The sequence below is a fragment of the Somniosus microcephalus genome, chromosome 1 (assembly GCF_052327205.1).
Source record: "Somniosus microcephalus isolate GS21.2 chromosome 1, FLI_Smic_1.0, whole genome shotgun sequence".
In the NCBI taxonomy this organism is placed as follows: Eukaryota; Metazoa; Chordata; class Chondrichthyes; order Squaliformes; family Somniosidae; genus Somniosus; species Somniosus microcephalus.
This window is the reverse complement of record NC_140987.1, coordinates 70,283,803-70,310,969: the sequence shown is the minus strand read 5'-3', so window position 1 is coordinate 70,310,969 and position 27,167 is coordinate 70,283,803. Positions and strand designations below refer to the sequence as shown.

Sequence of the window (27,167 nt, the reverse complement as noted above, 5' to 3'; positions counted from 1 at the left end):
GGGGAAGGATGGGGGAGAAGGGGGAAGAGGGAAAGGGGAGGCGGAGTCCCCGAGCCCCGCCCCCGATCACCTGAGCGCCAATCTCCCGAGCCCCGCCCCTCCCCTCCCCCCATCTCCCGAGGCTTGCCACCCCCCCCCGATCTCCCGAGCCCCGCCACCACAGCCCCGATCTCCCGAGCCGGCTTCAAGAGGAGAGACGCCGCCGCGCAACCTACCGCGTGAGGCCCGGCCGGACTCGAGTCGCGCGCTCTGACTCCTGCCCCACCCGCCTTTACTAAGATGGCGGCGGTGGCGACGCTCGGCTGAGGCCCGCCCCCTCCAGCCTTCACAAAGATGGCGGCGATCGCGAGCCGCTTGTTGAGCGCGACGGGAGGTGCCTAGCTCGGGCGTGCCTAGCTCGGGCGTGGCTGGGCAAGAGGCCCAGGCTTACAGGCCTGGAAAAACGGTGAAAGGTAGGAAATTTCTAGATGTTAGAGAAAAGATTTACAAATTAATTAACTTTTTTAAAAAACAATGTGTGTTTTAAAAGCAACTTTTTTTTTCCTGGAAATGTAGATTTGAAAAGAAACACGCAGAAAGTGGGAAAAAGAAATGAAAAGTTTGGAATCAAGATGGCGGCGACTCACCTCGGTTCAGAATGATAAGGCCCCGCCCACACACGCACCGATTGGTCAACCGTCAGGTCACTGAACTGTAGGATTGGTCAATCATCACGTCACTCAACTGTAGGATGGCCCACCCCCACTCGATGCAAATGAGCGGATAATGAGAGGAATTATGAACGTTTTTTGGATACCGTCGGCACAATTTTTGTCCGAGCAAAAAGTAAATACACCTACAAGAGTCCCCTAATGATGAGCTTTCTTTTGATATAACATATGTGTAGGTACGCTCTATAACTTTTGATTGTATAGCCGGCCAGAGAGACAGACAGAAACATATCCTTTTATATATAATACTTTGCCAAATGCCAATTAATTTTTGTCGTGGATTATTGTCTTTAAAAGTTTCCCCACCACTGACAAGAGGCTGACTGGCCTGTAGTTGTTGGTTTATCCCGCTTATTTATTTATTTATTTTTAAAACAGGGGTGTAACATTTGCAATCCTCCAGTCCTCTGGCACCATCCATATCTAAGGAGGATTGTGGTCAGTCTCCATAATTTCCACTCTCTAGCACTAGTTGACCTTCCATGAAGATATTGGTCCCAGTTCTGTTGAGGTGCAACCTGTCCATCTTGAACAGGTCGCTATGCCCCAGGAATCTGAAGTCCTCCTTCCTGCACCATTTCTCCAGCTACGCATTAACCTGTCTTATTGTACTATTCTTACTAGCGTGTGAAACTGGGAATAATTGAGAGATTACTATCTTTGAGATGCTGCTCTTTAATTTCCTCCCAAGCTTCTGAAACTCTGACTGCAGGACCGCAACCCTTTTCCTTCCTATGTCCTTGGTTCTCACATGGACCACAACTTTTGGATGTTTCCCTTGCCCACTCAAAATGTTCTGCACCCTCTCAGTGATGTCCTTTACCCTGGCACCAAGGAAGCAACACACCATGCAGGACTTGCGTCAGTTGCAAAAATGCCTGTCTATCCCCGACTATTGAATCCCCTATGACCATTGCATTTCTACACTTTGCTGTGCCCTCCTGTACAGTCATTTGCCCCACAGTGCCATGGATGTGCTCGAGACCGCACTTCCGCGAGATGTCAGCACCCTCAGTGAAAACCGGTCTGAGAGTGCCACACGCCCGGAGAATTCCTGCACTGCCTCCCTCTTCTTACCCTGCCAGATGGCCACCCACTTACTTGCTTCCTAAACTCTCTGTAGCTGCAGGATTACCACTCCTGGAATGAGCGCTCTAGGAAATTCTCAGACTCCCAGATGCACTGCAGGATCTCCAGCTATCCTCAAGTTCACAGAAACCCTGAGCTTGAGCATCTGGTGACACTTCCTGCATAAGTGGTTATTTAGAACACATGCAGCATTCTGGAGTTCCCACATGCCACAAGAATTGCAGCTAACGGGTGTCAGCTGTCCCATCATTTTGCTTAAAAGTCTATCTACTTATGTTACATATGTGTTTTTAGTTTAGTATCCCCTTACTCCTATTTATTATTCAATTATTTATGTATACCAGATTTTTACTTAATGCAATTTGGATCTCTTTATTGTTGGTATCCTCTACTTAATTTTATTCCAGTAGATTTAATTAATTACTCTGATTATTTATATATTTACTGTTACCTCTTGGTTTAATGTACTTAGCACTTCCTTCGCCCTCTGTACCGAATTCCCACTCACCAATTCCCATCGCCACTCTGTTTAGCAAGGCACTGCATTTAGCAGATTCTCCCAACTCTGCGCTCACAGCACGTTAACTGCCTTTCAACAAAGTGCTTCTAAAAGGTAAATCTTCTTACAAATCCTTTGTGAAAAAATTGTTAAAAGTCTGAGATATAACACCCCACTTGAAGAATACACTTGGTCCTGATTCCTCATGTTTAATATGAGGTTGATTTGCAAAGTAAGTGTTGCAGTGGTACTCACTTCCTGTACACATTAAGTTTACTTCCTCTTTAGTGATTTTTCGCACTTTATATGACAATATTTGTAAGATGTCAACATTTCCCTGTCACACTTGACTGCCTTAAAGTAAAACACCAGGGTCTAATGTTTAGCATAAGGAGTAGCATCGTTAACTAGGAGTCAACTACATCCCCAATGGATGGACTCCCAACTCTGGTCTTCAATGCTGCGCACAACTCTGACCTAGAACTCCTAGTAGTCACTTGTGCACAGCGATGGCCACACCCTGGGCAACTGCGTCAGCTCACAGGCTAAACTAGGTAGAGGGTAGCTCTTGGGCAGATGTTCTTGAGCGATGGGGAGACACCCATCTCCCTTTCTAATGCACGACCCAGCAGATACGCTAATTTTTCCAACTGAGAGGGCACAGTATCAAAGCCACTTGCATAGCTGAGGTCATCGGTACAAGTGCACCAGGTACCGTCGGCCACCCACTACAATTGACTTCATTTCCAGCCGTCTTGAAAGACTTGCATTTATATAGTGCCTTTCACAACCCCAGGACATCCCAAAGCGCTTCAGAGCCAAGTGTAGTCACTATTGTAATGTAGGAAACGCAGCAACCAATTTGCACACAGCAAGGTGCCACAAATAGCAATGTGATAATGACCAGATTATCTGTTTTTTAGTGATGTTGGTTGAGGGATAACTATTGACTAGGACACGAGGGATAACTCCTTCTCTTCTTCAAAATAGTGCCATGGGATCTTTTACAGCCATCTGACAGGGCAGACGGGGGTCAATGAGAAACTAGTAAGGACTTATGAAAACAACCAATTTTGTTTAACCAGTCAAGAGAACCTACCAATAAAAAAGGCAAATCAATCAATTCACTCCAAAGTTTCAAAAAAATGTCTGCCATTTCTTCCCCCTCAGTAACTGGAATGTCTAATGTCCAAAATAAGATTTAAAATAAAATAATCAAACAATGCAATCTTTCACAATAAGCTGTTTAACTTTAGCCATTCAATTGCTGTTGGTATATTTTAATACTGTAATTAAAGTTTTTACTGGAAGGCATCAGCCTCTCTCAAAAGCCTGGATGTGAATTTTATATCTTTGCCCAGAATTCTGACTCTGAGTTAAAGACAGATCCTGCTGTCTGAGTATGTACAATGCACACAATTCCCATGAATGCATCAGCAGTATGGCCAGCCCAACTGTTCCAATGTTCCTCTTATTTGAAGAAAAGTAGAAGACAAATTGCAAAAGCTTTATTCAGGAAAAGGATTTTTTTTTTAATAAAAAAAGAGGCATATGTGCGAGTGTGAGAAGGAGAAAAAGAGAGAAAAGGAGGAAACCGCGAAATTGCAGGTTATGGGACGTGGTTGTGTGCAAATTGACTGCCACGTTGGTATTAGGACCACTGTGGTTGGTACTCGGACCACTGCTTTTCTTGATATATATTAACGACTTAGAATTGGGTGTACAAGGCACAATTTCAAAATTTGCAGATGAGACAAAACTTGGAAGTACAGTGAACAGTGAGGGGGTAGTGATAGACTTCAAGAAGCCAGACAAGCTGGTGGAATGGGCGGACACGTGGCAGATGAAATTTGACGCAGAAAAGTGCAAAGTGATACATTTTGGTAGGAAGAACGGAAAGGAAATATAAACTAAAGGGTACAATGAGAAGCTGAAGTGCACTGCTTATAAGCAAGTGGATATATTGTGGTGTTGAACAGAGTTATTTGGAGAAAGGTGCTGGGTTTCTAAGGATTATTTGAGAGGGTGAAAGAGCAGTTGTGGGGAATAGTGATTAGCTGTGAGCAATTGGGGGAAGAAAGTACAGGAAACTTTGTATTATCCGGAGGTTAACTGTCCGGAATGCTCGAGCCACCGGCAAAAATCAGGAGCCGTTTAGTTAGTTTTTTTTTTCTTTTCATTGCTTTTTTTCTCAACAGTCAAGCTCTGCAAGGTCTCGCTGAAGCTGTTGCTAAGCTACAGAGACACTTGCAAGGTACGGCCGACTGTTTAGAACCTGTTGCTAAGCAACAGGGTTTGTTGCCAGATACGGAGCTCAAAATCTCTGTATGTTTCAACATTAGCGCTGGTTTGTCCGGCAGTTTTGATGGGATGGCAACAGCTCGGTCCCGTTGGTGCCGGATAGCACAAAGTTTCCTGTAGTGAGGATTTGGGGATAGTGAGTACCTGGGATAGAGAAGTAAGTAACAAAGAGGCAGTGAACAGTCAAGATGGGGTATACAGTGATTACAGTAGTACTAGGACAAGTGAATGCTGGAGGATAGTAATTGGTGGGGCAAAAATTTGGGGGAAGGTAGTGAGTTTGGGAGAAGTTGAGGGGTTAAGTCAGCAGTTTGGAATGTAAGCATTGGGAACAGTTGACACTTGGGAAAGGAACAGTTCGAAGGTGGATCGTGCAGTTAATGGGCACCAGTGTGGGGAGCAGAGCATTTTCACTCGCACCTAGAGCTGTGATTAACCAGAATGTCTACATCTGCTAAATATTAACAAAACACATAATAGTAATAAAACCCATTATGTTTACCTGAAAAACTTACAAAATTCAATTAATTTGGTTTGTGTTTGGAAGAGTTAAAAAAAAACTAATTTGACAGCATGAGGAAAAACATGATTTCTCTCTGAAGTAAAAATAAATAATTCGATAATGAAAATCTGAATCCTTACTTGAAGAAAGCTTTTAAAATTAATTCTGTAGCTTTTTGTGGCTGACTCGCAATGGTCGGTTTTGCTGTCAGTCATGAAAAATCTATAATTTTCCTAAAGTAACCATTGCTTACTTCTGTTAAAAGACATAAAATTAATCATTTGTTGCCATCAGATTTGTGCAAAGAAAACTTTCCCAATATACTGTAAGAATTCTGGCACACAGACTTTTTCGCTAAAATAAAAATTAAGGACGTAATATTTTGAATATGAAACTTTACCTGAATAAAGCTGCTAAAATGAATGCCCCAGCCTGTCTTCAAATTATTTGAAAAATTAAACTTAGAAATATTGTTGTAGCATAAGGAAAGAGGCTTCAAGCTATACAGAGAATTGTTTTGACATAGGCTGGGAAATGCCCTGCATACAGTCAAACTGCAGTATCCAGGGAATTACATTCAAAGAACGATTGACGCGAGACAAATAGTAACTGCAAGTCCAGGGTTGTGGGTGAGGCCAAGACATTCAAGTAAAAACCTTGATGATGGTGCTCAAAGATACAAGAAACAACTTAATAAAGTTTAATTGTGTACAATACACCTTTACAGCATTACAAACATTTTAGGGATGAAAGATTTCAGTTACTGAGAGGATTTTCAAATTTTTTTTTTTTTATAAAGTGATTGCATTGAGTGTTTTACATTTGAGAGATTTCCAGAAGTCTGAAGCTACAGGCAAGTTTGGGTAGTTCAGAGTTATGATTTTCTTTTTCAGTTTCAGCCAATCAAAAAGTGACACCAATGCATTACAGACCAGGAACTGCGTGCTGTCGTATCATTTGTAATGCATTCCTGTGACCTTGCTCACAGTGAGACAGAGGTGACAGTGGTGGAGGGAGGAGTTCACATCTCCAGTGAAAGCATTTGAAAACTGGTTTGCGACATCTCCCCAGAAGCAATGAATTATTTGGTTTCTGCAGATGAATAAGAACATAAGAAATAGGAGCAGGAGTAGGCCATACGGCCCCTCGGGCCTGCTCCGCCATTAAATAGGATCATGGCTGATCTGAATCTAGATTCACGTCCACTTCCCTGCCCTCTCCCCGTAACCCCTAATTCCCTTATCTGCTAGGAAAATGTCTATCTCCATTTTAAATGTATTTAATGTTGCAGCTTCCACAGCTCTCTGGGGTAGCAAATTCCATAGATTTACTACCCTCTGAGTGAAGACGTTTCTCCTCATCTCAGTTTTGAAAGGGCAGCCCCTTATTCTAAGATTATGCCCCCTAGTTCTAGTCTCACCCATCAGTGGAAACATCCTCACCGCATCCACCCGATCAAGCCCCCTCACAATCTTTTATGTTTCGATAAGATTTCCTCTCATTCTTCTGAACTCCAATGAGTAGAGTCCCAACCTTTCCTCATAAGTCAACCCCCTCATCTCTGGAACCAACCGAGTGAACCTTCTCTGAACCGCCTCGACAGCAAGTATATCTTTTCTTAAATATGGAAACCAAAACTGTACACAGTATTCCAGGTGTGGCCTCACCAATACCCTGTATAACTGCAGCAAGACTTCCCTGTTTTTATACTCCATCCCCCTTGCAATAAAAGCCAAGATTCCATTGGCCTTCCTGATCACCTGCTGCACCTGCATACTAACTTTTTGTGTTTCATGCACCAGGACCCCCAGATCCCTTTGTACTGTAGCACTTTGCAGTTTCTCTCCATTTAGATAATAACTTGCTCATTGATTTTTTCTGCCAAAGTGCATAACCTCACACTTTCCAACATTATATTGCATCTGCCAAATCTCTGCCCACTCACTTAGCCTGTCTATGTCCTTTTGCAGGTTTTTTATGTCCTCCTCACTCACTGCTTTCCCTCCCATCTTTGTATCGTCGGCAAACTTGGATATGTTGCACTCGGTCCCTTCCTCCAAATCGTTAATATAGATTGTAAAGAGTTGGGGTCCCAGCACTGATCCCTGTGGGACACCACTAGTTACTGATTGCCAGCCCGAGAACGAACCATTTATCCCAACTCTTTGTTTTCTGTTAGATAGCCAATCTTCCACCCATGCCAGTATATTACCCCAATCCCGTGATTTTTTTATCTTGATCGGTAATCTTGTGTGGAACCTTGTCAAATGCCTTTTGGAAGTCCAAATACACTACATCCACTGGTTCCCCTTTATCCACCCTGTATGTTACATCCTCAAAGAATTCGAGCAAATTTGTCAAACATGACTTCCCCTTCGTAAAACCATGCTGACTCTGTCCTATTAAATTATGTTTATCCAAATGCTCTGTTACTGTTTCCTTAATAATGGACTCCAACATTTTGCCAACCACAGATGTTAGGCTAACTGGTCTATAGTTTCCAGCTTTTTGTCTACTTCCCTTCTTAAATAAGGGTGTTACATTAGCAGTTTTCCAATCTGCCGGGACCTTTCCTGAGTCCAGGGAGTTCTGGAAAATGATCACCAATGCATCCACAATCCCTACCGCCACTTCTCTCAAGACCCTAGGATGTAGGCCATCAGGTCCGGGGGATTTATCCGCCTTAAGTCCCATTATTTTACTGAGTACCATCTCTTTAGTGATTTTAATCGTGTTTAGCTCCTCCCCCCCAATTGCCCCGTTTGTCCAGTGTTGGGATATTTTTAGTGTCCTCTACTGTAAAGACTGATACAAAATATTTGTTCAGCGTCTTTGCCATCTCCATGTTCCCCACCACTAGTTTCCCGGTCCCATCCTCTAAGGGACCAACGTTCACTTTAGCCACCCTTTTTCTTTTTATATAGCTGTAGAAACTCTTGCTATCTGTTTTTATATTTTTTGCTAGTTTACTTTCATAATCTATCTTCCCTTTCTTAATTAATCTTTTAGTTATTGTTTGCTGGCTTTTAAATGCTTCCCAATCTTCTATCCTCCCACTAGATTTGGCTAATTTATATGCCCTTGTTTTCAGTCGAATACTATCCTTTATTACTTTACTAAGCCATGGATGGCTGTCTTTTCTTTTACTCCCCTTTTTCCTCAGTGGAATATATTTATCTTGAAAGATGTGAAATATCTCCTTGAATGTAGACCACTGCTCTTGTGCCGTCTTACACTTTAATCTGTTTTCCCAGTCCACTTTAGTCAATTCTACTCTCATACCTTCATAGTCTCCTTTATTTAAGCTTAGTACGCTGGTTTGAGATCCAACTCTCACCCTCGAACTGAATTTGGAATTCAACCATATTATGGTCACTCATTCCAGGGGATCCTTTACTAGGACATTTTTTATTAATCCTGTCTCATTACACAGGACCAGATCTAAGATTGCCTGCCCCCTGGTTGGTTCAGTTATATACTGCTCAAGGAACCCGTCCCTAATACACTCTCTGAACTCTTCCTCAATGCTGCCATGCCCAATTTGATTAGTCCAGTCAATATGAAAGTTAAAATCCCCCATGATTATAGCTGTTCCCTTATTACAAGCCCCAACTATTTCCTGATTTATACTCCGACCAACAGAGTTGCAACTGTTAGGAGGCCTATAGACTACGCCCACTAGTGACTTTTTCCCCTTATTATTCCTTATCTCCACCCAAACTGTTTCACCATCTTGATCCTTTGACCCAATATCATTTCTGACTATTACAGTGATTCCATCCTTGATTAACATAGCAACCCCACCTCCCTTTCCTTCCTGTCTGTCCTTCCTAATTGTCAAATACCCTTGTATGTTTAGTTCCCAGTCATGATTATCTTGCAGCCATGTTTCCGTAATGGCCACCAGATCATACCCATGTGTAGTTATTTGCACTGTCAACTCGTCAATTTTGTTACGAATGCTGCGTGCATTCAGATAAATATATTATCAGTTACAAATATCAGTTTACTTAAACAATATTTGAGTTCTAATTATAAATTGACAGCTGCTGTAACCATTTAGACATTCTGTACATTTACAAAATGTGGATTCCACTTGGAAATTTGCCATGAATTGAAGTTCCATTTACCGCACCGCTAGTGTGCTGTAAACAACCCTCAAATATAGCAACCGAAACTATCTGGGCTGTTCTAAAGTTTTTAATACAGAACAAATGCAGTTACCCCACTTTCTTCTGGAGTTGTCCATTCTTAATCTGCATTCTGGAGTTGGGAGGGAGTTTACAGTCATTCACACAGATAGCAATCAGGAAGCACAGAGACATTTACAAATAAAATGATCAGCAAAGCACAAACTAATTATTGCAGATCCAGCCAAGAACTCCAAATTGAACCTCAGGCTCATGACATAGGAGCAGACCCGTCCAGGAAAACATTTGCCTGGATTTAAAACATAACTGTGTCAAAGCATTTTATGCAGATTTTTGTTAAAAAAAATTTACTTTTACAAGTACATTTTTAAAATGGAGGAAAATACAAGATGTAGACTAAAAGGCAACTTCATAAAATTGTTGGAGTGATTTGATTGATTCAGTTTCTGCTGTTGTTTATTGGTACGGTTACAAGTTTAGGGTCTTACCGTAGACAAGTCTCAGGTACAGCTGTGCTCATCACTCGCCAAGTGGTCTGAGCAACTTGCGTTTATGGGCATGCTTGTACTGCCCAATATCTAACTATACGATAGCGCAACCAAAGGGTGAAATACAAAGCCTCCTATGTGATCTGATCTGTATATTTATGCCTTCAGCACATGTGCTTCTTCAATCTCTTTGAAGTCAGACTGCGAAAACCCTTGATGAGACAAGTCCTAATATGAATCACAGAAGATAGGAGCGGGAGTAGGCCATTCGGCCCCTCGAGCCTGCTCCGCCATTCAATGTGATCATGGCTGATCATCCAAATTCAGTACCCGGTCCCCGCTTTCTCCGCATACCCCTTGATCCCTTTAGCCTTAAGAAATATATCCAACTCCTACTTGAATATATTTAATGAATTGGCCTCTACTGCCTTCTGTGGTAGAGAATTCCACAGGTTCACCACTCTCTGGGTGAAGAAATTCCTCCTCATTTCTGTCCTAAATGGCATACCCCTTATCCTTAGACTGTGACCCCTGGTTCTGGACTTCCCCGACCATCGGGAACATCCTTCCTGCATCTAGTCTGTCCAGTCCTGTCAGAATTTTATAAGTTTCAATGAGATCACCTCTCATTCTTCTAAACTCCAGCGAGTACAAGCCCAATCGACCCAATCTCTCCTCATACGTCATTCCTGCCATCCCAGGTATCAGTCTGGTGAATCTTCGCTGAACTCCTTCCTCAGATAAGGCGACCAAAACTGCACACAATACTCAAGGCCCTGTACAACTGCAGCAAGACATCCTTGTTCCTGTACTCAAACCCTCTCGCTACGAAGGCCAACATACCATTTGCCTTCTTACCCGCCTGCTGCACCTGCATGCTTACCTTCAGCGACTGGTGCACAAGGACACCCAGGTCTCGTTGCACTTCCCCTTCTCCCAATCTATTGCCATTCAGATAATAATCTGCCTTCCTGTTTTTGCCACCAAAGTGGATAACCTCGCATTTATCCACGTTATATTGCATCTGCCATGCTTCTGCCCAATCACCCAACCTGTCCAAATCATCCTGGAGTTTCTCGGCATCCTCCTCACAGCACACACGCCCACCCAGCTTTGTGTCGTCTGCAAATTTGGAGATATTACATCTAGTTACCTTGTCTAGATCATTAATATATATTGTGAATAGCTGGGGTCCAAGGACTGATCCCTGCGGTACCCCACTAGTCACTGCCTGCCACTCGGAAAAAAAACCGTTTATTCCAACTCTTTGCTTTCTGTCTGCCAACCAGTTTTCTATCCAAGTCAATACCTATCGTTAAGCTGCTTTATTTCACACGAAGTGAACATACAGAGCATCAGTTTGGTTTAGATTCACTTAGTTCAATCAGTACAACTTATATTCACGTATTTATTGTTTTGTAATATTACATCAGTGAATCATCTTAACTTAAACGAAATAATTCTCAACTACCCACCTACATACCAACCTTCTGAGCCTGGCCAAAGCTCGCCAATACAGCTTTTTGCTTCAAACCTGACTGACTTTACAACCTTTGCTGGACTGGATTGTCTCTGCCTTTTAAAAAAAAAATCACCTTCTATTCACAGCCAGAAGGGGTAAGAATGTTTATTGACTTCCAAGACAGACTTCAACAACAGCAACTTGCCTTTATGTAGCGCCTTTAAGATAGCAAAACTTCTCAAGGTGCTTCTCAGAAGCATTATCAAAACAAAATTTGACGTCGAGCCACATAAAGCGATAGTAGGCCAGGTGACCAAAAGCCTGAGCAAAGTGGTAGGTTTTAAGAAGTGACTTGAAGGAGGCGAGAGGTGGAAAGGTTTAGGGAGGGAATTCCAGAGCTTAGGGCCTAGAAAACTGAAGGCACTGCTGCCAATGGTGGAGCGATGAAAATTGGGGATGCGCAAGAGGCCAGAATTGGAGGAGCGCAGAGATCTGAGAGTTGTAGGGCTACAGGAGGTTGCAGATAGGATGGGGTGAGGCCATGGAAGGATTTAAACACAAGGATAAGAATTTTAAATTTGAGGGTTGCTGGTCCGGGAGCCAATGTAGGTCAGTGGGCACATGGGTTATGGGTGAATGGGGCTTGGCGAGTTAAGATACGGGCAGCAGAGTTTTGGATGAACTCATGTAGTGTCAGCTGTGGCTCTGAGTAGCACTCTCGCCTCTGAGTCAGAAGGTTGTGGGTTCAAGTCCCACTCCAGAGACTTGAGCACCTAAATCTAGGATGACACTCCAGTGCAGTACTGAGGGAGTGCTGCACTGTCAGAGGTGCCGTCTTTTCAATGAGACGTTAAACTGAGGCCCCGTCTGCTTTCTCAGGTGGATGTAAAAGATCCCAAGAATCAAAGAAGAGCAGGGGAGGTGTCCTGGCCAACATTTATCCCTCAATCAACATCACTAAAAACAAATTATCTGGTCATTATCATATTGCTTGTTATGTGCAAATTGGGTGCCGTGTTTTCTACATTACAACAGTGACTACACTTCAAAAGTACTTCATTGGCTATAAAGCACTTTGGGATGACCTGAGGTCATGAAAAGCACTATATAAATGCAAGACTTTCTTTCTTTCAAATTTACGGAGGGCGGAAGACGGAAGGCCAGCCAGGAGAACATTGGAATAGTCGAGTCTAGAGGTAACAAAGGCATGGATGAGGGTTTCATCAGATGATGAGCTGAGGTGGTGGGGGGGAGAGACGGGCAATATTACGGAGGTGGAAGTAGGCGGTCTTGGTGATGGAGAGGATGTGTGGCCGGAAGCTCAACTCGGGGTCAAAAAGAATGCTGGTTGCAAACAGTCCAGTTCAGCTTCACTGGCCAGAGAGAGGGTTGGAGCCAGTGGCTAGGGAACAGAGTTTGTGGTGGCGACCAAAGGCAATGGCTTCAGCCTCCCCAATATTTAATTGGAGGAAATTTCTGTTCATCCAATACTGGGTGTCAGACAAGCAGCGTCACAAATCAGAGGCAGTGGAGCGGTCGAGAGGTGGTGGTGAGGTCGAGCTGGACGTTGTCAGCGTACATGTGGAATCTGATGTGTTTTCGGATATTGCCGAGAGACAGCTTGTAGATGAGAAATAGGAGGGGACTAAGGATAGATCCTTGGGGCTCGATCTTGTTGTTGTTTTGAAATCCTTTCTGCAGAAAAATTACCAAGGCATTCAGGAACCATTTTTTTGACTGCTGGAGAAGTGAATCACGCAAGAATGATCCAGAGTTAAGAATAAGAAATAGTTCCAAAAACAGTATGAACATTTTAGTATGACAGAAGAGCATTACAAAAAAATCCAATGCAAAAAGGAGTGACTGGAAAATCTTTATAGGAAGTGCACACTGTACAGTATCCTAGAAATCAAGTCAGAACTCAGAGATCACAGTGCTGCAAGGGGGTTGCTGGGGTTTGGAAGTGGAGGAGAGGTGCACATATCCACATATAGAATTTGGAAAAAGGTTTTAAGAGGTCGCTGCAGTCAATGTTTTTTTGATTTGTTCCGAGAAAATAAAATAATTTCCTTACCACTGCAGATAAAAAAGGTATAACAGCTGCATAAATAATTCTGTTTAGAGAAACAATTGCTTTCTAATTCTTAGTCTAAACAAAAAAAATATAAAATTTCCACACACACGTGCGCTCTTTTTCTTATACAAGCCTTGGGGGTAAATATCCTCACTGTTTTCAGCACATTAGTGACATAAATGGTGCAGGAATTTTTTTTAAGCAGGAAACTTGGACAGAAGCCATTTCTGGCTGATTTCTACCATGACACTTCCCCCGAGTTTCCTTCCTGTGATCTGCCCGCCGAGTCCTGACTGACCTCATTTACAACTGTGAAAAGGAGGGGCAGCACCCTGGCTTTACACTTCTAATGCATTCTGCGTAACGTGGAGTCAATTTGTGAGGAGCAGCAGCTACCAGGATCAGCTGATACAGGAGGAAGGAGTCTCTGACCAAGAAGAGTTTGAATAGCGATTTCTGCAGCTGGGAAACTTTTTTTTTGCTATGTTGCCTACAGATACCTGCACCTGCTTCGAACAGGTCCAGACAACTGGGAAATTTTGGGTCCCACCCCCACTCACAATGGGGGCTTCTCAGGAGCATGTATGGCACTTCCTATGGGCATCGCCATGGAGGGGAAGCACAGGATAGGAGCAAAGGAGAATCAGCCCACCAGATATTCCCCTGCCCACTCACCCCCAACACTACAGAACATACAAGCAGCACAGGTCATCTGAGGATCTTTGAGGAATTGTGCATATGAAGTAGGAGCTTTACCAAAAAGCTGCCCGATTGTATGTCACCGACAGCAGTCAGGCTCATCTGCCCGTCCTGCTCTCTGCGTGGTTATAAAGGTGACCACTGCCCTCAACCTTTACGGCACAGTCATTTCAGGCAGCCACAGGTGACTGTGCAGCATCAGTACAAGCACGCATTCGTCAGGTGACTGGCGCCCTTTATAGGACAGCAGGCAATTCATCACCTTTGGCATCACAGCAAGACAGCACTTTTAGTGTTGCCAGCTTCCCCAAGGTCAAGAGTGCAATCGATCAATGGCAGACACTTTGCTTTCCATGCTCTTGCAGAACACTCCATCAATGGGAAGGGTTTCCACTCGCTCAAAGTGCAGATCGTATGTGACAGGCACAGGAGCCTTCATGTCAACACCTGATATGCTAGAAGCTGTCAGAATGCCTTCATACTGCAAAGGTTGGCCATCCCTTATCTCTTCAGGGATGAAAATCACACTAACAGACGGCTTCTGAGTGACAAAGTCCACCACCTACTTCCATAAATAATGACCCTAGTCAAGAGTGGCGCGATGACGAGGCATGTGCCTCTACTAGATTGGACAAGTACATCATCGGGGTCTTAAAGGCACGTCCTCGCTGCCTGGAGGCCGGGAAGGGTTCTGCAGTATGCTCCAGATTGTGTGTCACAAATAGTTATAGCCAGCTGTGCCCTTCACAAATTCACCATTCAAGAAGGGTTGGATTTTAACATTGCTGGCGTGCAGAATCTGGCTTCGATGGATCTAGAACGACATGGTGGCGAGCATCATGGTGACCTGCACGCAAAGTATTCCTCAGTAAATGTTACAAGGGGCATGAGAGTGCATCTCTCAAACCTTCTCTTCTGTGTAACACAATCTGCCTTTGACACCAGAGCTTTACCTCCTTCTTCCCCACTTTCCAATAATTGGACACTGCCTCAATCCACTACCCACCCTACAACATGAAAACACATCTGCCTTCTTTGCCCCTACATGAGTGAGCCAATCATTATCACTTGGTGAATAAGTCAAATCCAAATATGTGCATCATTTCCTGTATGAATAACAAAATGCCATGTCAGTACTTCATTTTATTAAAATAGAATGTGCACTAAGTAAACACAAGTCAGCCTACTCTTTCTTAATACCATGCTTCCCCCAGGCTTTTCTTTCACCTATTCTAGTGCTTCTCCTGATGAAACCTGAAGGTCAGGATCAGGGGAAGTGGCTGGCAGTTCATGCTGTACAAAAGGGTTATGGGATTTGAGGTGGCCCTTATCTCCCGTCAGGGAGTCACTGCTGGTTGCATCACTGGACCTTGCTCCTGAGCAGCCCTGTAACATCTCCCACAGGCTGTTCTTTATTCTCTCCCCTATTGCCACCGGAGCTGTAGTCAGTGCTTCCATGGAAGTGGAGATACAAATTGTTTCCTGGCCACTTCTTAGCTGGGATCTGCTGCAGAGTCCAGTGCGCCATCGTCAACCTTTTCCGCTGGGAAGGTGCCACATTCTCACTAACACTATCTAATTGCCCCCAGGTGAAATTATCTGAGCTGGTGCCTGGAAAGTGAGGAAGCAAGTCTCGGAGGGTGAGTTCAAGTGGGTTGGAGCAGAGGGACACTGAGCAGGAAGTCTCAGTGGGCTGCAGACCGCTGTCATCTCCCTCTTTATTATCAACCTCATTATCATTGTACTTGACTCGGTGTTGTTGCATTTCTGTTCTTTCTCTTCCTCATCATCACTTTCCTCCTCCTGTATCCTATTTTGCTGTAGTGGATGTGCAGGAAGAGAGGCTAGGGGCTAAGAATGTGTGAGCATTACACCGTTGGTAGAAGGCTGTGTCTGTGTGGTGCTTCACAGGGATGTCAGGGTAGCAGTTTAGATGTTCAGGCATCGTCAATATGCTGCCGACTTCACCATCTTCCACAACAAAAGCAGACTATCTCCCCAAGAGCTCCATGGCATGAGGGGATACCCCCTCCAATAGCCTGCCTCTGGTGGGCTTTGTACGCCATTTTCTCTTGCAAGGAGATAAGAGCACGAGGGAAGGCTAACAGTTCCGGACTGTGTGCCAAGTGGCATGGGAGAGCTGAAGTAAGAGATGTTAGGATATTATCCTTTTAAAGTGCAGGAAGGTGTTTTAGAGTTGAGCATAGGAGTAATTGCTGTTAGAGGAGTTGGGTAGCTATAGTGCAATATTCCAAGGTACAGACTATCCTTAACCAGAGTGCATTGTGAAGGGGTAGTTGTGCAAGTGTTGCTTGAAGAAAGTGAAGAGTGTACTGGTTCCAAAGGTGGGTAAGGAATAAAAAGATGAGTGTCCAGTGTGTTACCTTGTCTGCCCTGGTGAGGTCACTGAACTTCTTGCAGCACCTGGAACTATCCTGGGGGAATGAGAGAGTTGGTACTCAGTGCCAATGCACCTCCCTCCAGGTGGCACAAGTGGCATTCCTGGCAGTCTTGCTGACATGGACACCCAGGAGACTGTCTCCCAAATTCAATTTCTGCAAGGAGGGCTTGGAGGTTTGAATCAGAAACATTCTGTGTTGTTCTTATGTGCCAGGCCCTAATGCCTTGTTGGTTCCTTATCACAGAGGGTGTAGACCTTCTTGAAAAGTATGATGTGAAGATTGATGAGACATGCAGTGAAGTTAAGAGTCAAGTGAGTGAGCCAAGCACTGCTCTTTCCTTACCTGGTTATCCCCCTGTCTGAAGCTGAAGTGTGTAGCCACAACTGTCTTTTTGAAGGCTGCACTCCAGTTTCCATGCACTCTAGAAAATTACACCCATCTTACACAGGATTTACTCCAATCACTATGCCAATGAGTGTGCAAGGAGTTGACCCAGGAAAACCTCATATAGATCCCTCTCCTGAACAACACTGGGCAGGATTTTTTTTAATGCAGTAACATTACTTTTCCTGCAAAAAAAATACCTTGGAGGTTTATAAGTTCATGCATTATGCTGTTTTCATTTGCAAAGAAAAACAAATTTATTCTTATCTTCAAGCCCCCAAATGGCTTTCTGGCTGTTACTTTCAGTGACTTTCCATTACTTGGAAAGGAGGGTGGAGAGATAGCAAGAGCTTACAGACAGGAAATCCTCACAAACTTTGTTACTGTCAATAATGTTTTTTTAAATTTACCACATTTAATCATTTACTTGAGGAAAAAGTCCAAAGATTCATGGTTCACATCAATTTCCAGGAAGAAATTGATTATTTCACAGCTTCCAGGCTCTTCCATCACTGGGCTGAAGGGAGGACAGAGCTTAAAAAGATAAAGTGCTTGCATGTGTCATTGTTCATTTAATGGAGAAGAGAAGGAGCCTTTGCTGTCTTTTAGTGCAAAAAAGAACAGGAAGTGCGTCAAATGGAGAATGTCACAGTGGGGGAGCATCTCGGGATAGCGATCATAATATCATAAGGTTTAGATTAGTTACGGAGAAGGACAAGGAGCATTCGAGAACAAAAATACTTAACTGGAGGAGTGCTAATTTCAGCAAATTGAGGAGGGATCTGGCCCAGGTAATTTGGAGTCAAAGACTGGCAGGCAGAAATGTAATGGAGCAATAGGCGGAGGTTTAGCATAACTTACTGGCTTTTGTAATCCATCCCTCTATTTATAAAGATTTGTGCACCACCACCCCCCGGTCTCTCTGTTCTTGCACCCCCTTTAAAATTGTACCATTTAACATGTATTGTCTCTCCTCATTCTACCAAAATGTATCACCTCTGTAGTGTATGTACCTTTAAGAGGAACTATGTTTTTGAAGCCCCTGTATACTGTAGTACCAGTAGTGACCACTCGGGTATATAAGCCGGTGTAGCGTCTTGTGTTGTTAGTTCACCTCCAGACTTTGTTCAGTAAACATTTGTTAAATCAACTCCTGCATTCCGTGTCTCCATTAACACACGGATCTAACAACCTCAAACTTTCTTGTTAAATTTCATCTGTCATCTGTCCTCCCATTCCACCTGCCTGCCTATGAGCTCTTGAAGTTTGTCTGTCTGTGTGGGAAGGAGAGAGAGAGAGAGGCGCAGGGATCGAGAGACTGGGGGGAGGGGGGGGGGGGGGAAAAAGAGAGCGAGAGAGCGCGAGAGAGAGAGTGGGGGTGAAGGGCGGCCGCCATTTTGAGAGGTCGGCGGGAAGTTCCCTCACCCTCTCCTCCCTCCCCCCCTCCGACTCACCATGGTACCAGAACGGAGCATATCTGACACCGGGAGTCCATCGCTCCGAAGCGAGCCCGGGGTTCCTCATGGTTAACACGGCGGGCCTTTGGACCCGGTTGGCCGGGCGGCAATGGAACACCTTTCGCTCCGGACTCCCGTGTCCAATATCGGTCGGGGACAGCTCGTGTGAAAGCCCCGGTTTTCCCGGTCCCGCACTGACAGCAAGAGAGGGGGAAGGAGAGAGGGGAAGAGAGGGAAATTTTTTAAGCTTCAGGCCCGGCCGGTCTGTAATGGCCGCCACTCACCTCAGTAACGGCAGTCTGAAGGATTAGGCCCCACCCACAAACGCCATGAAACGCCCCCCCTGACGCACCGATTGGTCAACCATCAGGTCACTGAACTGTAGGATTGGTCAACCATCATGTCACTCAACGCTAATGAGCGGTAGGATTGGTCAACCGCTAATGAGCAGTAGGATTGGTCAACCGCTAATGAGCGGATTTTTTCCCGTTTTTTGTCTACTGTCCGAACAATTTTTGTCTGACCAAAAAGTAAAGACGCCTAGTAGACTCCCCTAATCATAAGCTTTCTTTTGATATAACATGTGTAGGTACGCTCAATAACTTTTGAGTGATGCACAGACAGGACGGGACAGACCGACTGAGACAGACCGACCGGGACAGACAGACAGACCGACCGACCGACAGACCGACCGGGACAGACAGACAGACAGACCGACCGGGACAGACAGACCGACCGGGACAGACAGACAGACCGACCGGGACAGACAGACCGACCGACCGACCGGGACACACAGACCGACCGGGACAGACAGACCGACCGGGACAGACAGACCGACCGGGACAGACAGACAGACAGACCGGGACAGAGAGACAGAGACAACTATCCTTTTATATATATAAAAAGATATAATAATTGTTCAAGTGGCTGTTAATTTTCTACTGGATTATTGTTTCTATAAAAGCTCCCCCACTACCAACATTAAACTGACTGGCCTGTAATTGCCAGGTTTATCCTTCTCCCTTTTTTGAACAAGGGTGTAACATTTGCAATTCTTCAGTCCTCTGGCACCATCCCTGTATCTAAGGAGGATTGGCCAGCATCTCTGGAATTTCTATCCGTGCTTCCCTCAGCAACCAACGATGCACCCCATCCGGGCCAAGTGACTTATCCACTTTAAGTACTGACAGATTTCTAGTACCTCCTCTTTATCTATTTTTATCTCTTCCAGTATCTCCTCCTTTACTGTAGCTTTGGCAAAGTCCTCATCCTTGGTAAACACCGATGCAAAGTACTCATTTACTACCTCAGCCATGCCTTCTGCCTCCAATCGATCTCCATTTTGGTCCCTAATCAGCCCTACCTCTCCTCTGGCAACCTTTTTACTGTTATTATGTCTACAGAAGACCTTTGAATTATCTTTTATGTTAGCCGCCAATCTATTCTCGTACTGTCTGTACCTCTCTCATTTCCTTTTTCACTTCTGCTCTGAACATTTTATAGTCAGCCTGATTCTCTACTGAATTATGAACCTTGCATTTGTCATGTGCCTCCTTTTTCTGTCTCATTTTAATCTCTATATCTTTAGTCATCCAGGTAGTTGTAGCTTTGGATGGCCTTCCTTTTCCCCTCGTGCGAATGTGTCTATTCTGTACCCGAACCATCTCCTCTTTGAAGGCCTCCCATTATCAAGCTGACATCGGTCATATGCCCCCTTTTTCTGCTTCATCCTACGCTCTAACTCCATCATCATCCAGGGATATGTGTCTTTGGTTGCCCTCCCTTTCCCCCTTGTAGGAATGTACCTAGCCTATACCCGAACCAACTCCTTTTTAAAGGCTGCCTCACATCCCCCCCTGCATCTCTTGCCCAAAACCTTAAATCCGTGTCCCCTAAGTCCTTGTACCATCAACTAGTGGGAACAGCCTTTCCCCGTCTAGCCTATCCATACACGTCATAATCTTGTACACCTCTATCAAATCACCCCTCAAACTCCGTCTAATGAGAGGGAGGAACTGAACGAAATCAGTATTTGTAGGGAAATGGTGTTAGGGAAATTGACGGGATTGAAGGCCGATAAATCCCCAGGGCCTGATAATCTACATCCTAGGGTACTAAAGGAAGTGGCCCTAGAAATAGTAGATGTATTGCTGGTCATCTTCCAAAATTCTATAGACTCTGGAACAGTTCCCATGGATTGGAGGGTAGCTAATGTTACCTCACGGTTCAAAAAAGGTGGTAGAGAGAAAACGGGTAAGCCTGACATCGATAGTGGGGAAAATGCTAGAGTCCATTATAAAAGATGTAATAGCAGAGCACTTGGAAAACAGTGACAGGATCGGACAAAGTCAACATGGATTTACAAAAGGTAAATCGTGCTCGACTAATCTACTGGAATTTTTTGAGGATGTAACTGGTAGAATAGGTAAGGGAGAACCAGTGGATGTGGTGTATTTGGACTTTCGATAAGGTCCCGCATAAGAGATTAACGTGCAAAGTTAAGGCACATGGGATTGGGGGCAAGGTACTGATGTGGATAGAGAACTGGTTGGCAGACAGGAAGCAAAGAGTTGGAATAAACAGGTCATTTTCCGAGTGGCAGGCAGAGACTAGTGGGGTACCGCAGGGATCGGTCCTATGACCACAGCTATTCACAATATATATTAATGATCTAGACGAGGGAACTAGATGTAATATCTCCAAGATTGCAGACGACACAAAGCTGGGTGGGCGTGTGTACAGGTAGACTATCCTTTATCCGAAAACCTCGGGACCAGCCGTGTTTCGGTTTTCGGAAAATTTCGGATTTCGGAAGGTATTTTATAAGACTGGGAAATTTGTCGGGGGTGGGGGTCAGGTCGGCGGGAGTCGGGGTCCGCGGGGGGTCGTCGGCGGGGGTCGGAGTCGTGCGTCACTCTGGTCATGTCGTGTGCACGACTTACGCTGAACGAAAAAACCTTTGGTTTTTAGAGGGTTTCAGTTTTCGGAAGTTCGGATAAAAGGTAGTCTACCTGTACTGTGAGGAGGATGCCGAGAAACTCCAGTATGATGATTTGGACAGGTTGGGTGATTGGGCAGATGCAGTATAAAGTGGATAAATGTGAGGTTATCCACTTTGGTGGCAAAAACAGGAAGGCAATTATCTGAACGGCAATAGATTGGGAGAAGGGGAAGTGCAACGAGACCTGGGTGTCCTTGTGCACCAGTCGCTGAATGTAAGCATGCAGGGGCAGCAGGCGGTTAAGAAGGCAAATGGTATGTTGGCCTTCGTAGCGAGAGGGTTCGAGTACAGGAACAAGGATGTCTTGCTGCAGTTGTTCATGGCCTTGGTGAGACCACACTTTGCGTATTGTGTGCAGTTTTGATTGCCTTATCTGAGGAAGGATGTTCTTGCCATGGAGGGAGTGCAGCGAAGATTCACCAGACTGATACCTGGGATGGCAGGAATGACGTATGAGGAGAGATTGGGTCGATTGGGCTTATACTCACTGGAGTTTAGAAGAATGAGAGGGGATTTCATTGAAACTTATAAAATTCTAAACAGGACTAGACAGACTAGACGCAGGAAATATGTTCCCGATGGCAGGGGAGTCCAGAACCAGGGGTCACAGTCTAAGGATAAGGGGTAAGCCATTTAGGACAGAGATGAGGAAGAATTTCTTCACCCAGAGAGTGGTGAACCTGTGGCATTCTCTACCACAGAAGGCAGTTGAGGCCAATTCATTAAATATATTCAAGAAGGAGTTAGATATATTTGTTAAGGCTAAAGGGATCAAGGGATATGGGGAGAAGGCAGGGACAGGGAACTGAGTTTGGATGATCAGCCATGATCTCATTGAATGGCGGAGCAGGCTCGAGGGGCCGAATGGCCGACTCCTGCTCTTATCTTCTATGTTTCTTTGCTCTAATGAAAACAAATCCAGCTTCTCCAACCTGTCCTTGTAGCTAAGATCCCCCATCCCCAGAACCATTCTGGTAAATCTCCTCTGCACCCTCTCCAGGGCCTTCACATCCTTCCTAAAGTGTGGTGACCAGAACTGGACACAATATTCCAGTTGTGGCCTAACCAGTGCTTTATAAAGGTTCAATAGTAGCTTTCAAAAGGGAATTGGATAAATACTTGCAGGACAAAAAATTGCAGGGATATGGGGAAAGAGTGGGGGAGTGGGACTAACTGGATTGCTCTTGTAAAGAGTCGGCACAGACTCGATGGGCCACCTTGCTATGTATAATTAAATCTCCTCATAGATGATCAGGATTTTTTGATTGCTGATAAGGCTGACTATTCAGAACATGCCAAGACCTGCTGTTTGTAAACTCTGCTCTCACTCACCCACTTCAATGAAAATGGACAGAGAGCATCAAAACTTAGTGGCTCAGTGGCAGCACTCTTGCCTCTGAGGCAGAAGGTTGTGGGTTCAAGCCACACTCCAGGACTTAGGCACATAATCTTGGCTGACACTTCAGTACGATGCTGTTGGAGGTGCCGTCTTTTGAATGAGACGTTAAACTGCGGCTCCATTTCCCTCTCGAGTGAATGCAAAACAGCCCATGGCACTATTTGAAGAGCAGGAGAGTTCTCCCAGTATCGTGCTCAACAGGTCTGTCAATCAACATCACCAAAAACAGGTTATCTGGCCATTTATCTCTGTTGTTTGTGGGACCTTGCTGCATGCAAATTGTCTGCATTTCAAAACTACTTAATTGGCTGTAAAGTGCTTTAGAAGATTCTAAGGATGTGAAAGGAAATGAAAGCCCCTACCTTTTTTTCTCTCACATGGCAGCTGTCTTTCAATCTGCCAGTCCCATTTACACTTCATCTAGAGCCATTTTTTGTTTCTTAACTTGTCCCATTATCATCTCCTTTTGCCTTGCACCGTCATCGCTTTTGTCTCTTAATCTCTCCTGCACTCCATCCTATCACAGACCTTCCCTTTTGTTCTTTCCTCCCCTCCCCCCTTTCCCATACACTTGCTTAAAAACCTGTTCCATCTCCAGCTTTTTCCAGTTCCGACGAAGGGCCATCGACCTGAAACATTAACTCTGTTTCTCTCTCCACAGATGCTGCCCGACCTGCTGAGTATTTCCAGCATTTTCGGTTTTTATTTCAGTTTTCCAGCATCCGCAGTATTTTGCTTTTGTATAAATGAAAGTTCTTGCTTTGTTAGGACCAGTGACTACACTGAATCTAGTTGTGAAAATTTCATGTTTAACAAAAGCAGAAACTTTTGAACTCTGAGGTAGCTGACAGAATATAAATAATGTATATTCAAGGGATTGTAACTTCGGTTTACATAAAGTTTTAAGAACGAGCATCACACTCCAGATGTCACACTTTTCATAAAATACCAGTAAGTCACAAAAAGTTTTTTTGTAAGCATAGCACAAAAGGAAAGCAGTCTTTTCCTGCTGCCTTTTCTGATCCTGAGTTAAAGACAGGCCAAGTCGGCAGCAAAATATTACAACCATGCTCTAGAACCCAGTTAGTTTGTAATAAATAGTAATGTAAGCATGCTTTATTGTATACAGAAGTGACCCTGCTGCTCTCGCCACCCTAGATATACCCTCACTTCTGACCTCAGCTCAAGGCACGCCTCCTGCTCCAACCCTGGTCAGGTCCCAGACTACCTGTGAGCAGTACTGCAGGTCAATTTAAACATCAGTGCAAAAGTGGAACTTGATTCACAGCCTTGGTAGGCATGTATACATTAAATATATTCAAGAAGGAGTTGGATATATTTCTTAAGGCTAAAGGGATCAAGGGGTATGGGGAGAAAGCAGGGACAGGGTACTGAATTTGGATGATCAGCCATGATCGCATTGAATGGCGGAGCAGGCTCGAGGGGCCGAATGGCCTACTCCTGATCCTATCTTCTATGTATGGGAGACACAAATGTCAAAAGGACTTTACCTTTCTGAAGGGGTTCATGGAGGAGAAAGAGAGCTAAATATAAGTATAATGAAGGGGCAAAGGATTGTAATATAGTAATCTCAAGGAGGCATGAGGAGATATTCATTGGGGCAAACGAGAGAGGTTAACAAAAAGAATAGTGAAGGAAGTAATAATAATAGAAACAAAAAGAATGCTGAGAAACATAAAAGGATCAGGCAGGATTGCAGTTCTTGTATGTAAATGTGCAAAGCATTAGAAATGAAGTCAGGAAAACTAGAGCACTAATTATAATGAAGTGGTAGCCTAAACAAAAACTTAACTTTAGCCAGAACAAGACTGGAAACTAAAAATTCATCTGCTGGTAATCTGCATGTGATCACATGAAAAATGCAGCTACAAAAATAGTACATCTGCAATATATTGGTCGGCATTTTTAAAACATACTACAGTACTGACTACAAAAGTATAAAATATTTGCCATTACTTATCCCCTGCATTTGTAAAAATGTTTGGAGACCATTTTTTTACAGTAACATGGCAATGATACTCACCAACTGTGCTCTTGCAAAAATTATAGGCAGCCCAAATGCTGAGATGACTACACCTGTAGTGAGAAATATGGCAAGTTCTTTACATGCACTGCTTGCTGCATCGGTATCATCAACTACTCTCCGTGCTATGCAGTATGGGATTGGAGAGAGAATGTAAAAGAAAAGAACAAACAATGGCCAGTATTTGCTGTAAGAGAAAAAGAAAAAGAGTAATACAGATGAAGCTTAAATCATACCTTTTGATCCCACCAAATGCTCAGTAGATATTAAGTTATTGAAATACCCTTTGTGACTTACTAATTAGATCATGCCATTTTCCTACATTATGTTACGGTTTAGTTCATAATTACTATATTACTACTGCCACATACATTACTGATCTAATATACATTTCCATCACTGCAATTCAAATCAGTGCAGGTAAATGTAGAGACACCACTTCAATGGAAAATCAGCAATTAACCAAAGTTCTTATATTTGATAAGAAATATTTAATTACCTCAGCCCATCTGCTGCTGAAACCCTCACCCATGCCTTTGTCACATAAGAACATAAGAAATAGGAGCAGGAGTCAGCCATTCGAGCCTGCTCTGCCATTCAATGAGATCATGGCTGATCATCTGCCTCAACTCCATTCACTGGCCCCATTGCCATATCCCTTGATGCCCTTACTAGTCAGAAATCTATCGACTTCTATTTTGAATATACACAATGACTGAGCCTCCACCGCCCTCTGGGGTAGAGAATTCCAAAGATTCACCACCCTCTGTGTGAAGAAATTTCTTCTCATCTCAGTCCTAAATGGCCTACCCTTTATCCTGAGGCTGTGGCCCCTGGTTCTAGACTCCCCAGCCAAGGGAAACATTCTCCCAACATCCATTCTATCAAGCCCTGTAATAATTCTGTATGCTTCAATGAGAGCCCCTCTCATTCTTCTGAATTCAAGAGAATACAGGCCTAATTTACTCAATCTCTAGACTTGACTATTCCAACACACTCCTGGCCAGCCTCCCACGTTCTACCCTCCGTAAACTTGAGATCATCCAAAACTGTGCTGCCAGTATCCTAACCCGCACCATGTTCCGTTTACGCATCACCCTTGTGCTCGCTGACCTACATTAGCTCCTGGTCAATTTTAAAATTCTCATCCTTGTTATCAAATCCCTCCATGGCCTCGCCCCTCCCTATCTCTAATCTCCTCCAGCCCCACAACCCCTCGAGATATCTACTCCTCTCTAATTCTGGCCTCTTGAGCAGCCCCGATTTTAATCGCTCAACTATTGGTGGCTTCAGCTGCCAAGGCCCTAAGCTCTGGAATTCCCTCCCTAAACGTCTCTACCTCTCTTTTCTCCTTTAAGACGCTCATTAAAACCTACCTCATCTGCCCTATTATCTCCTTATATGGTTCAGTGTCAAATTTTGTTTTAGAACGCTCCTGTGAAGCGCCTTGGGATGTTTTATTACGTTAAAGGTGTTATATAAATACAAGTAGTTGTTGTTGGGTTTACAAACATAGGAAAAGAAAGATGAGAAAATACCATTAGGCTCACGCTCACTCCATCTGTTAGATAGTGCACCACCCTCCCCAACCACTAGTAATACTAATTCCTGGGAAAGGCAAAAAAGAGGAAAAAGCCTATAGTCAATTTCAGGGAAATTCCTCCCCAAATTCCTAAGGCAGTCAATCAAGCTCCAGTAGACCATGGTTACCCATGACACATGATTAGACATACTTAAATCAACCTCCCCTCCTAAATATCCAACACCCTTAGGAACATAGGTCTGGAATGACCATCGCCATCAGTGGGCCAGTCCCAAGTGTCACAGACTTGTATCAATTTATTTCTGATGTCCTTCAATAGTCCTGTCACAGGCTTATCCATTGCCCACTTACATTTATAACATCCACCATTTCCACTGTCTCCGCATGCTATTCCATATATTCAACACCCTCTGCACCTAAACTTGAATCCATCTCCCTTTGTCCCAGAACTTCTATTAAAATTAAACATGTCTCTGGGATCCAGTTTATCTTTTCCCTTTAAGATCCTAAATACTTAAATAAGATCACCTCTAATCTGTTTTCCCCTCCCAATGTAAACATCCTTATTAGTCTCTCCTCTCAGCTCAGATGTCCAAGCCCAGTTATCAACCTAGTTGTCCTTGTTTGTACTCCCTACATGTCAGGTGCACCCCCCCATCCCACCACCACAGTACAAGCGCCCAGATTTCTACACAATACTCAAGGTGGAGTGTACAAGCTATCACTTGAGTTAATAATAAAGGATTTGTTACTATATTATGCACCAAATAGTGGGAAAGAAAGGGGATGACATTTCTAGGCAATTTAGGTAGGTTTGCAGAAGTAACAGAGCTGCAATAATTAGGAAATTTAACTATCCAAAAGTAGACTAAAAAGAGACAAAAAAATTGTTCTTAGAATGCACCCAGGATTGTTAATCCTCTCCATGGATGCTGCTTGGCCTGCTGAGTATTTCCAGCATT

General features: G+C 44.0%; 1 protein-coding gene across 3 annotated transcripts in view; it reads right to left on the bottom strand.

Moving 5' to 3' along the window:
• Nucleotides 1-27,167, bottom strand: part of LOC147124153 (leptin receptor overlapping transcript-like 1) — a 49,107-nt gene that overhangs the window by 12,945 nt on the left and 8,995 nt on the right. For 2 of the 3 annotated variants that reach the window (XM_085982845.1, XM_085982855.1), the window contains exon 3: nt 24,663-24,849. In XM_085982845.1, coding sequence (XP_085838971.1) covers nt 24,663-24,849 — 187 coding nt within the window. Of the gene's footprint in view, nt 1-7,690; nt 9,542-24,662; nt 24,850-27,167 lie in introns of those variants that run through there. The other variant, XM_085982866.1, reaches the window with a different exon arrangement.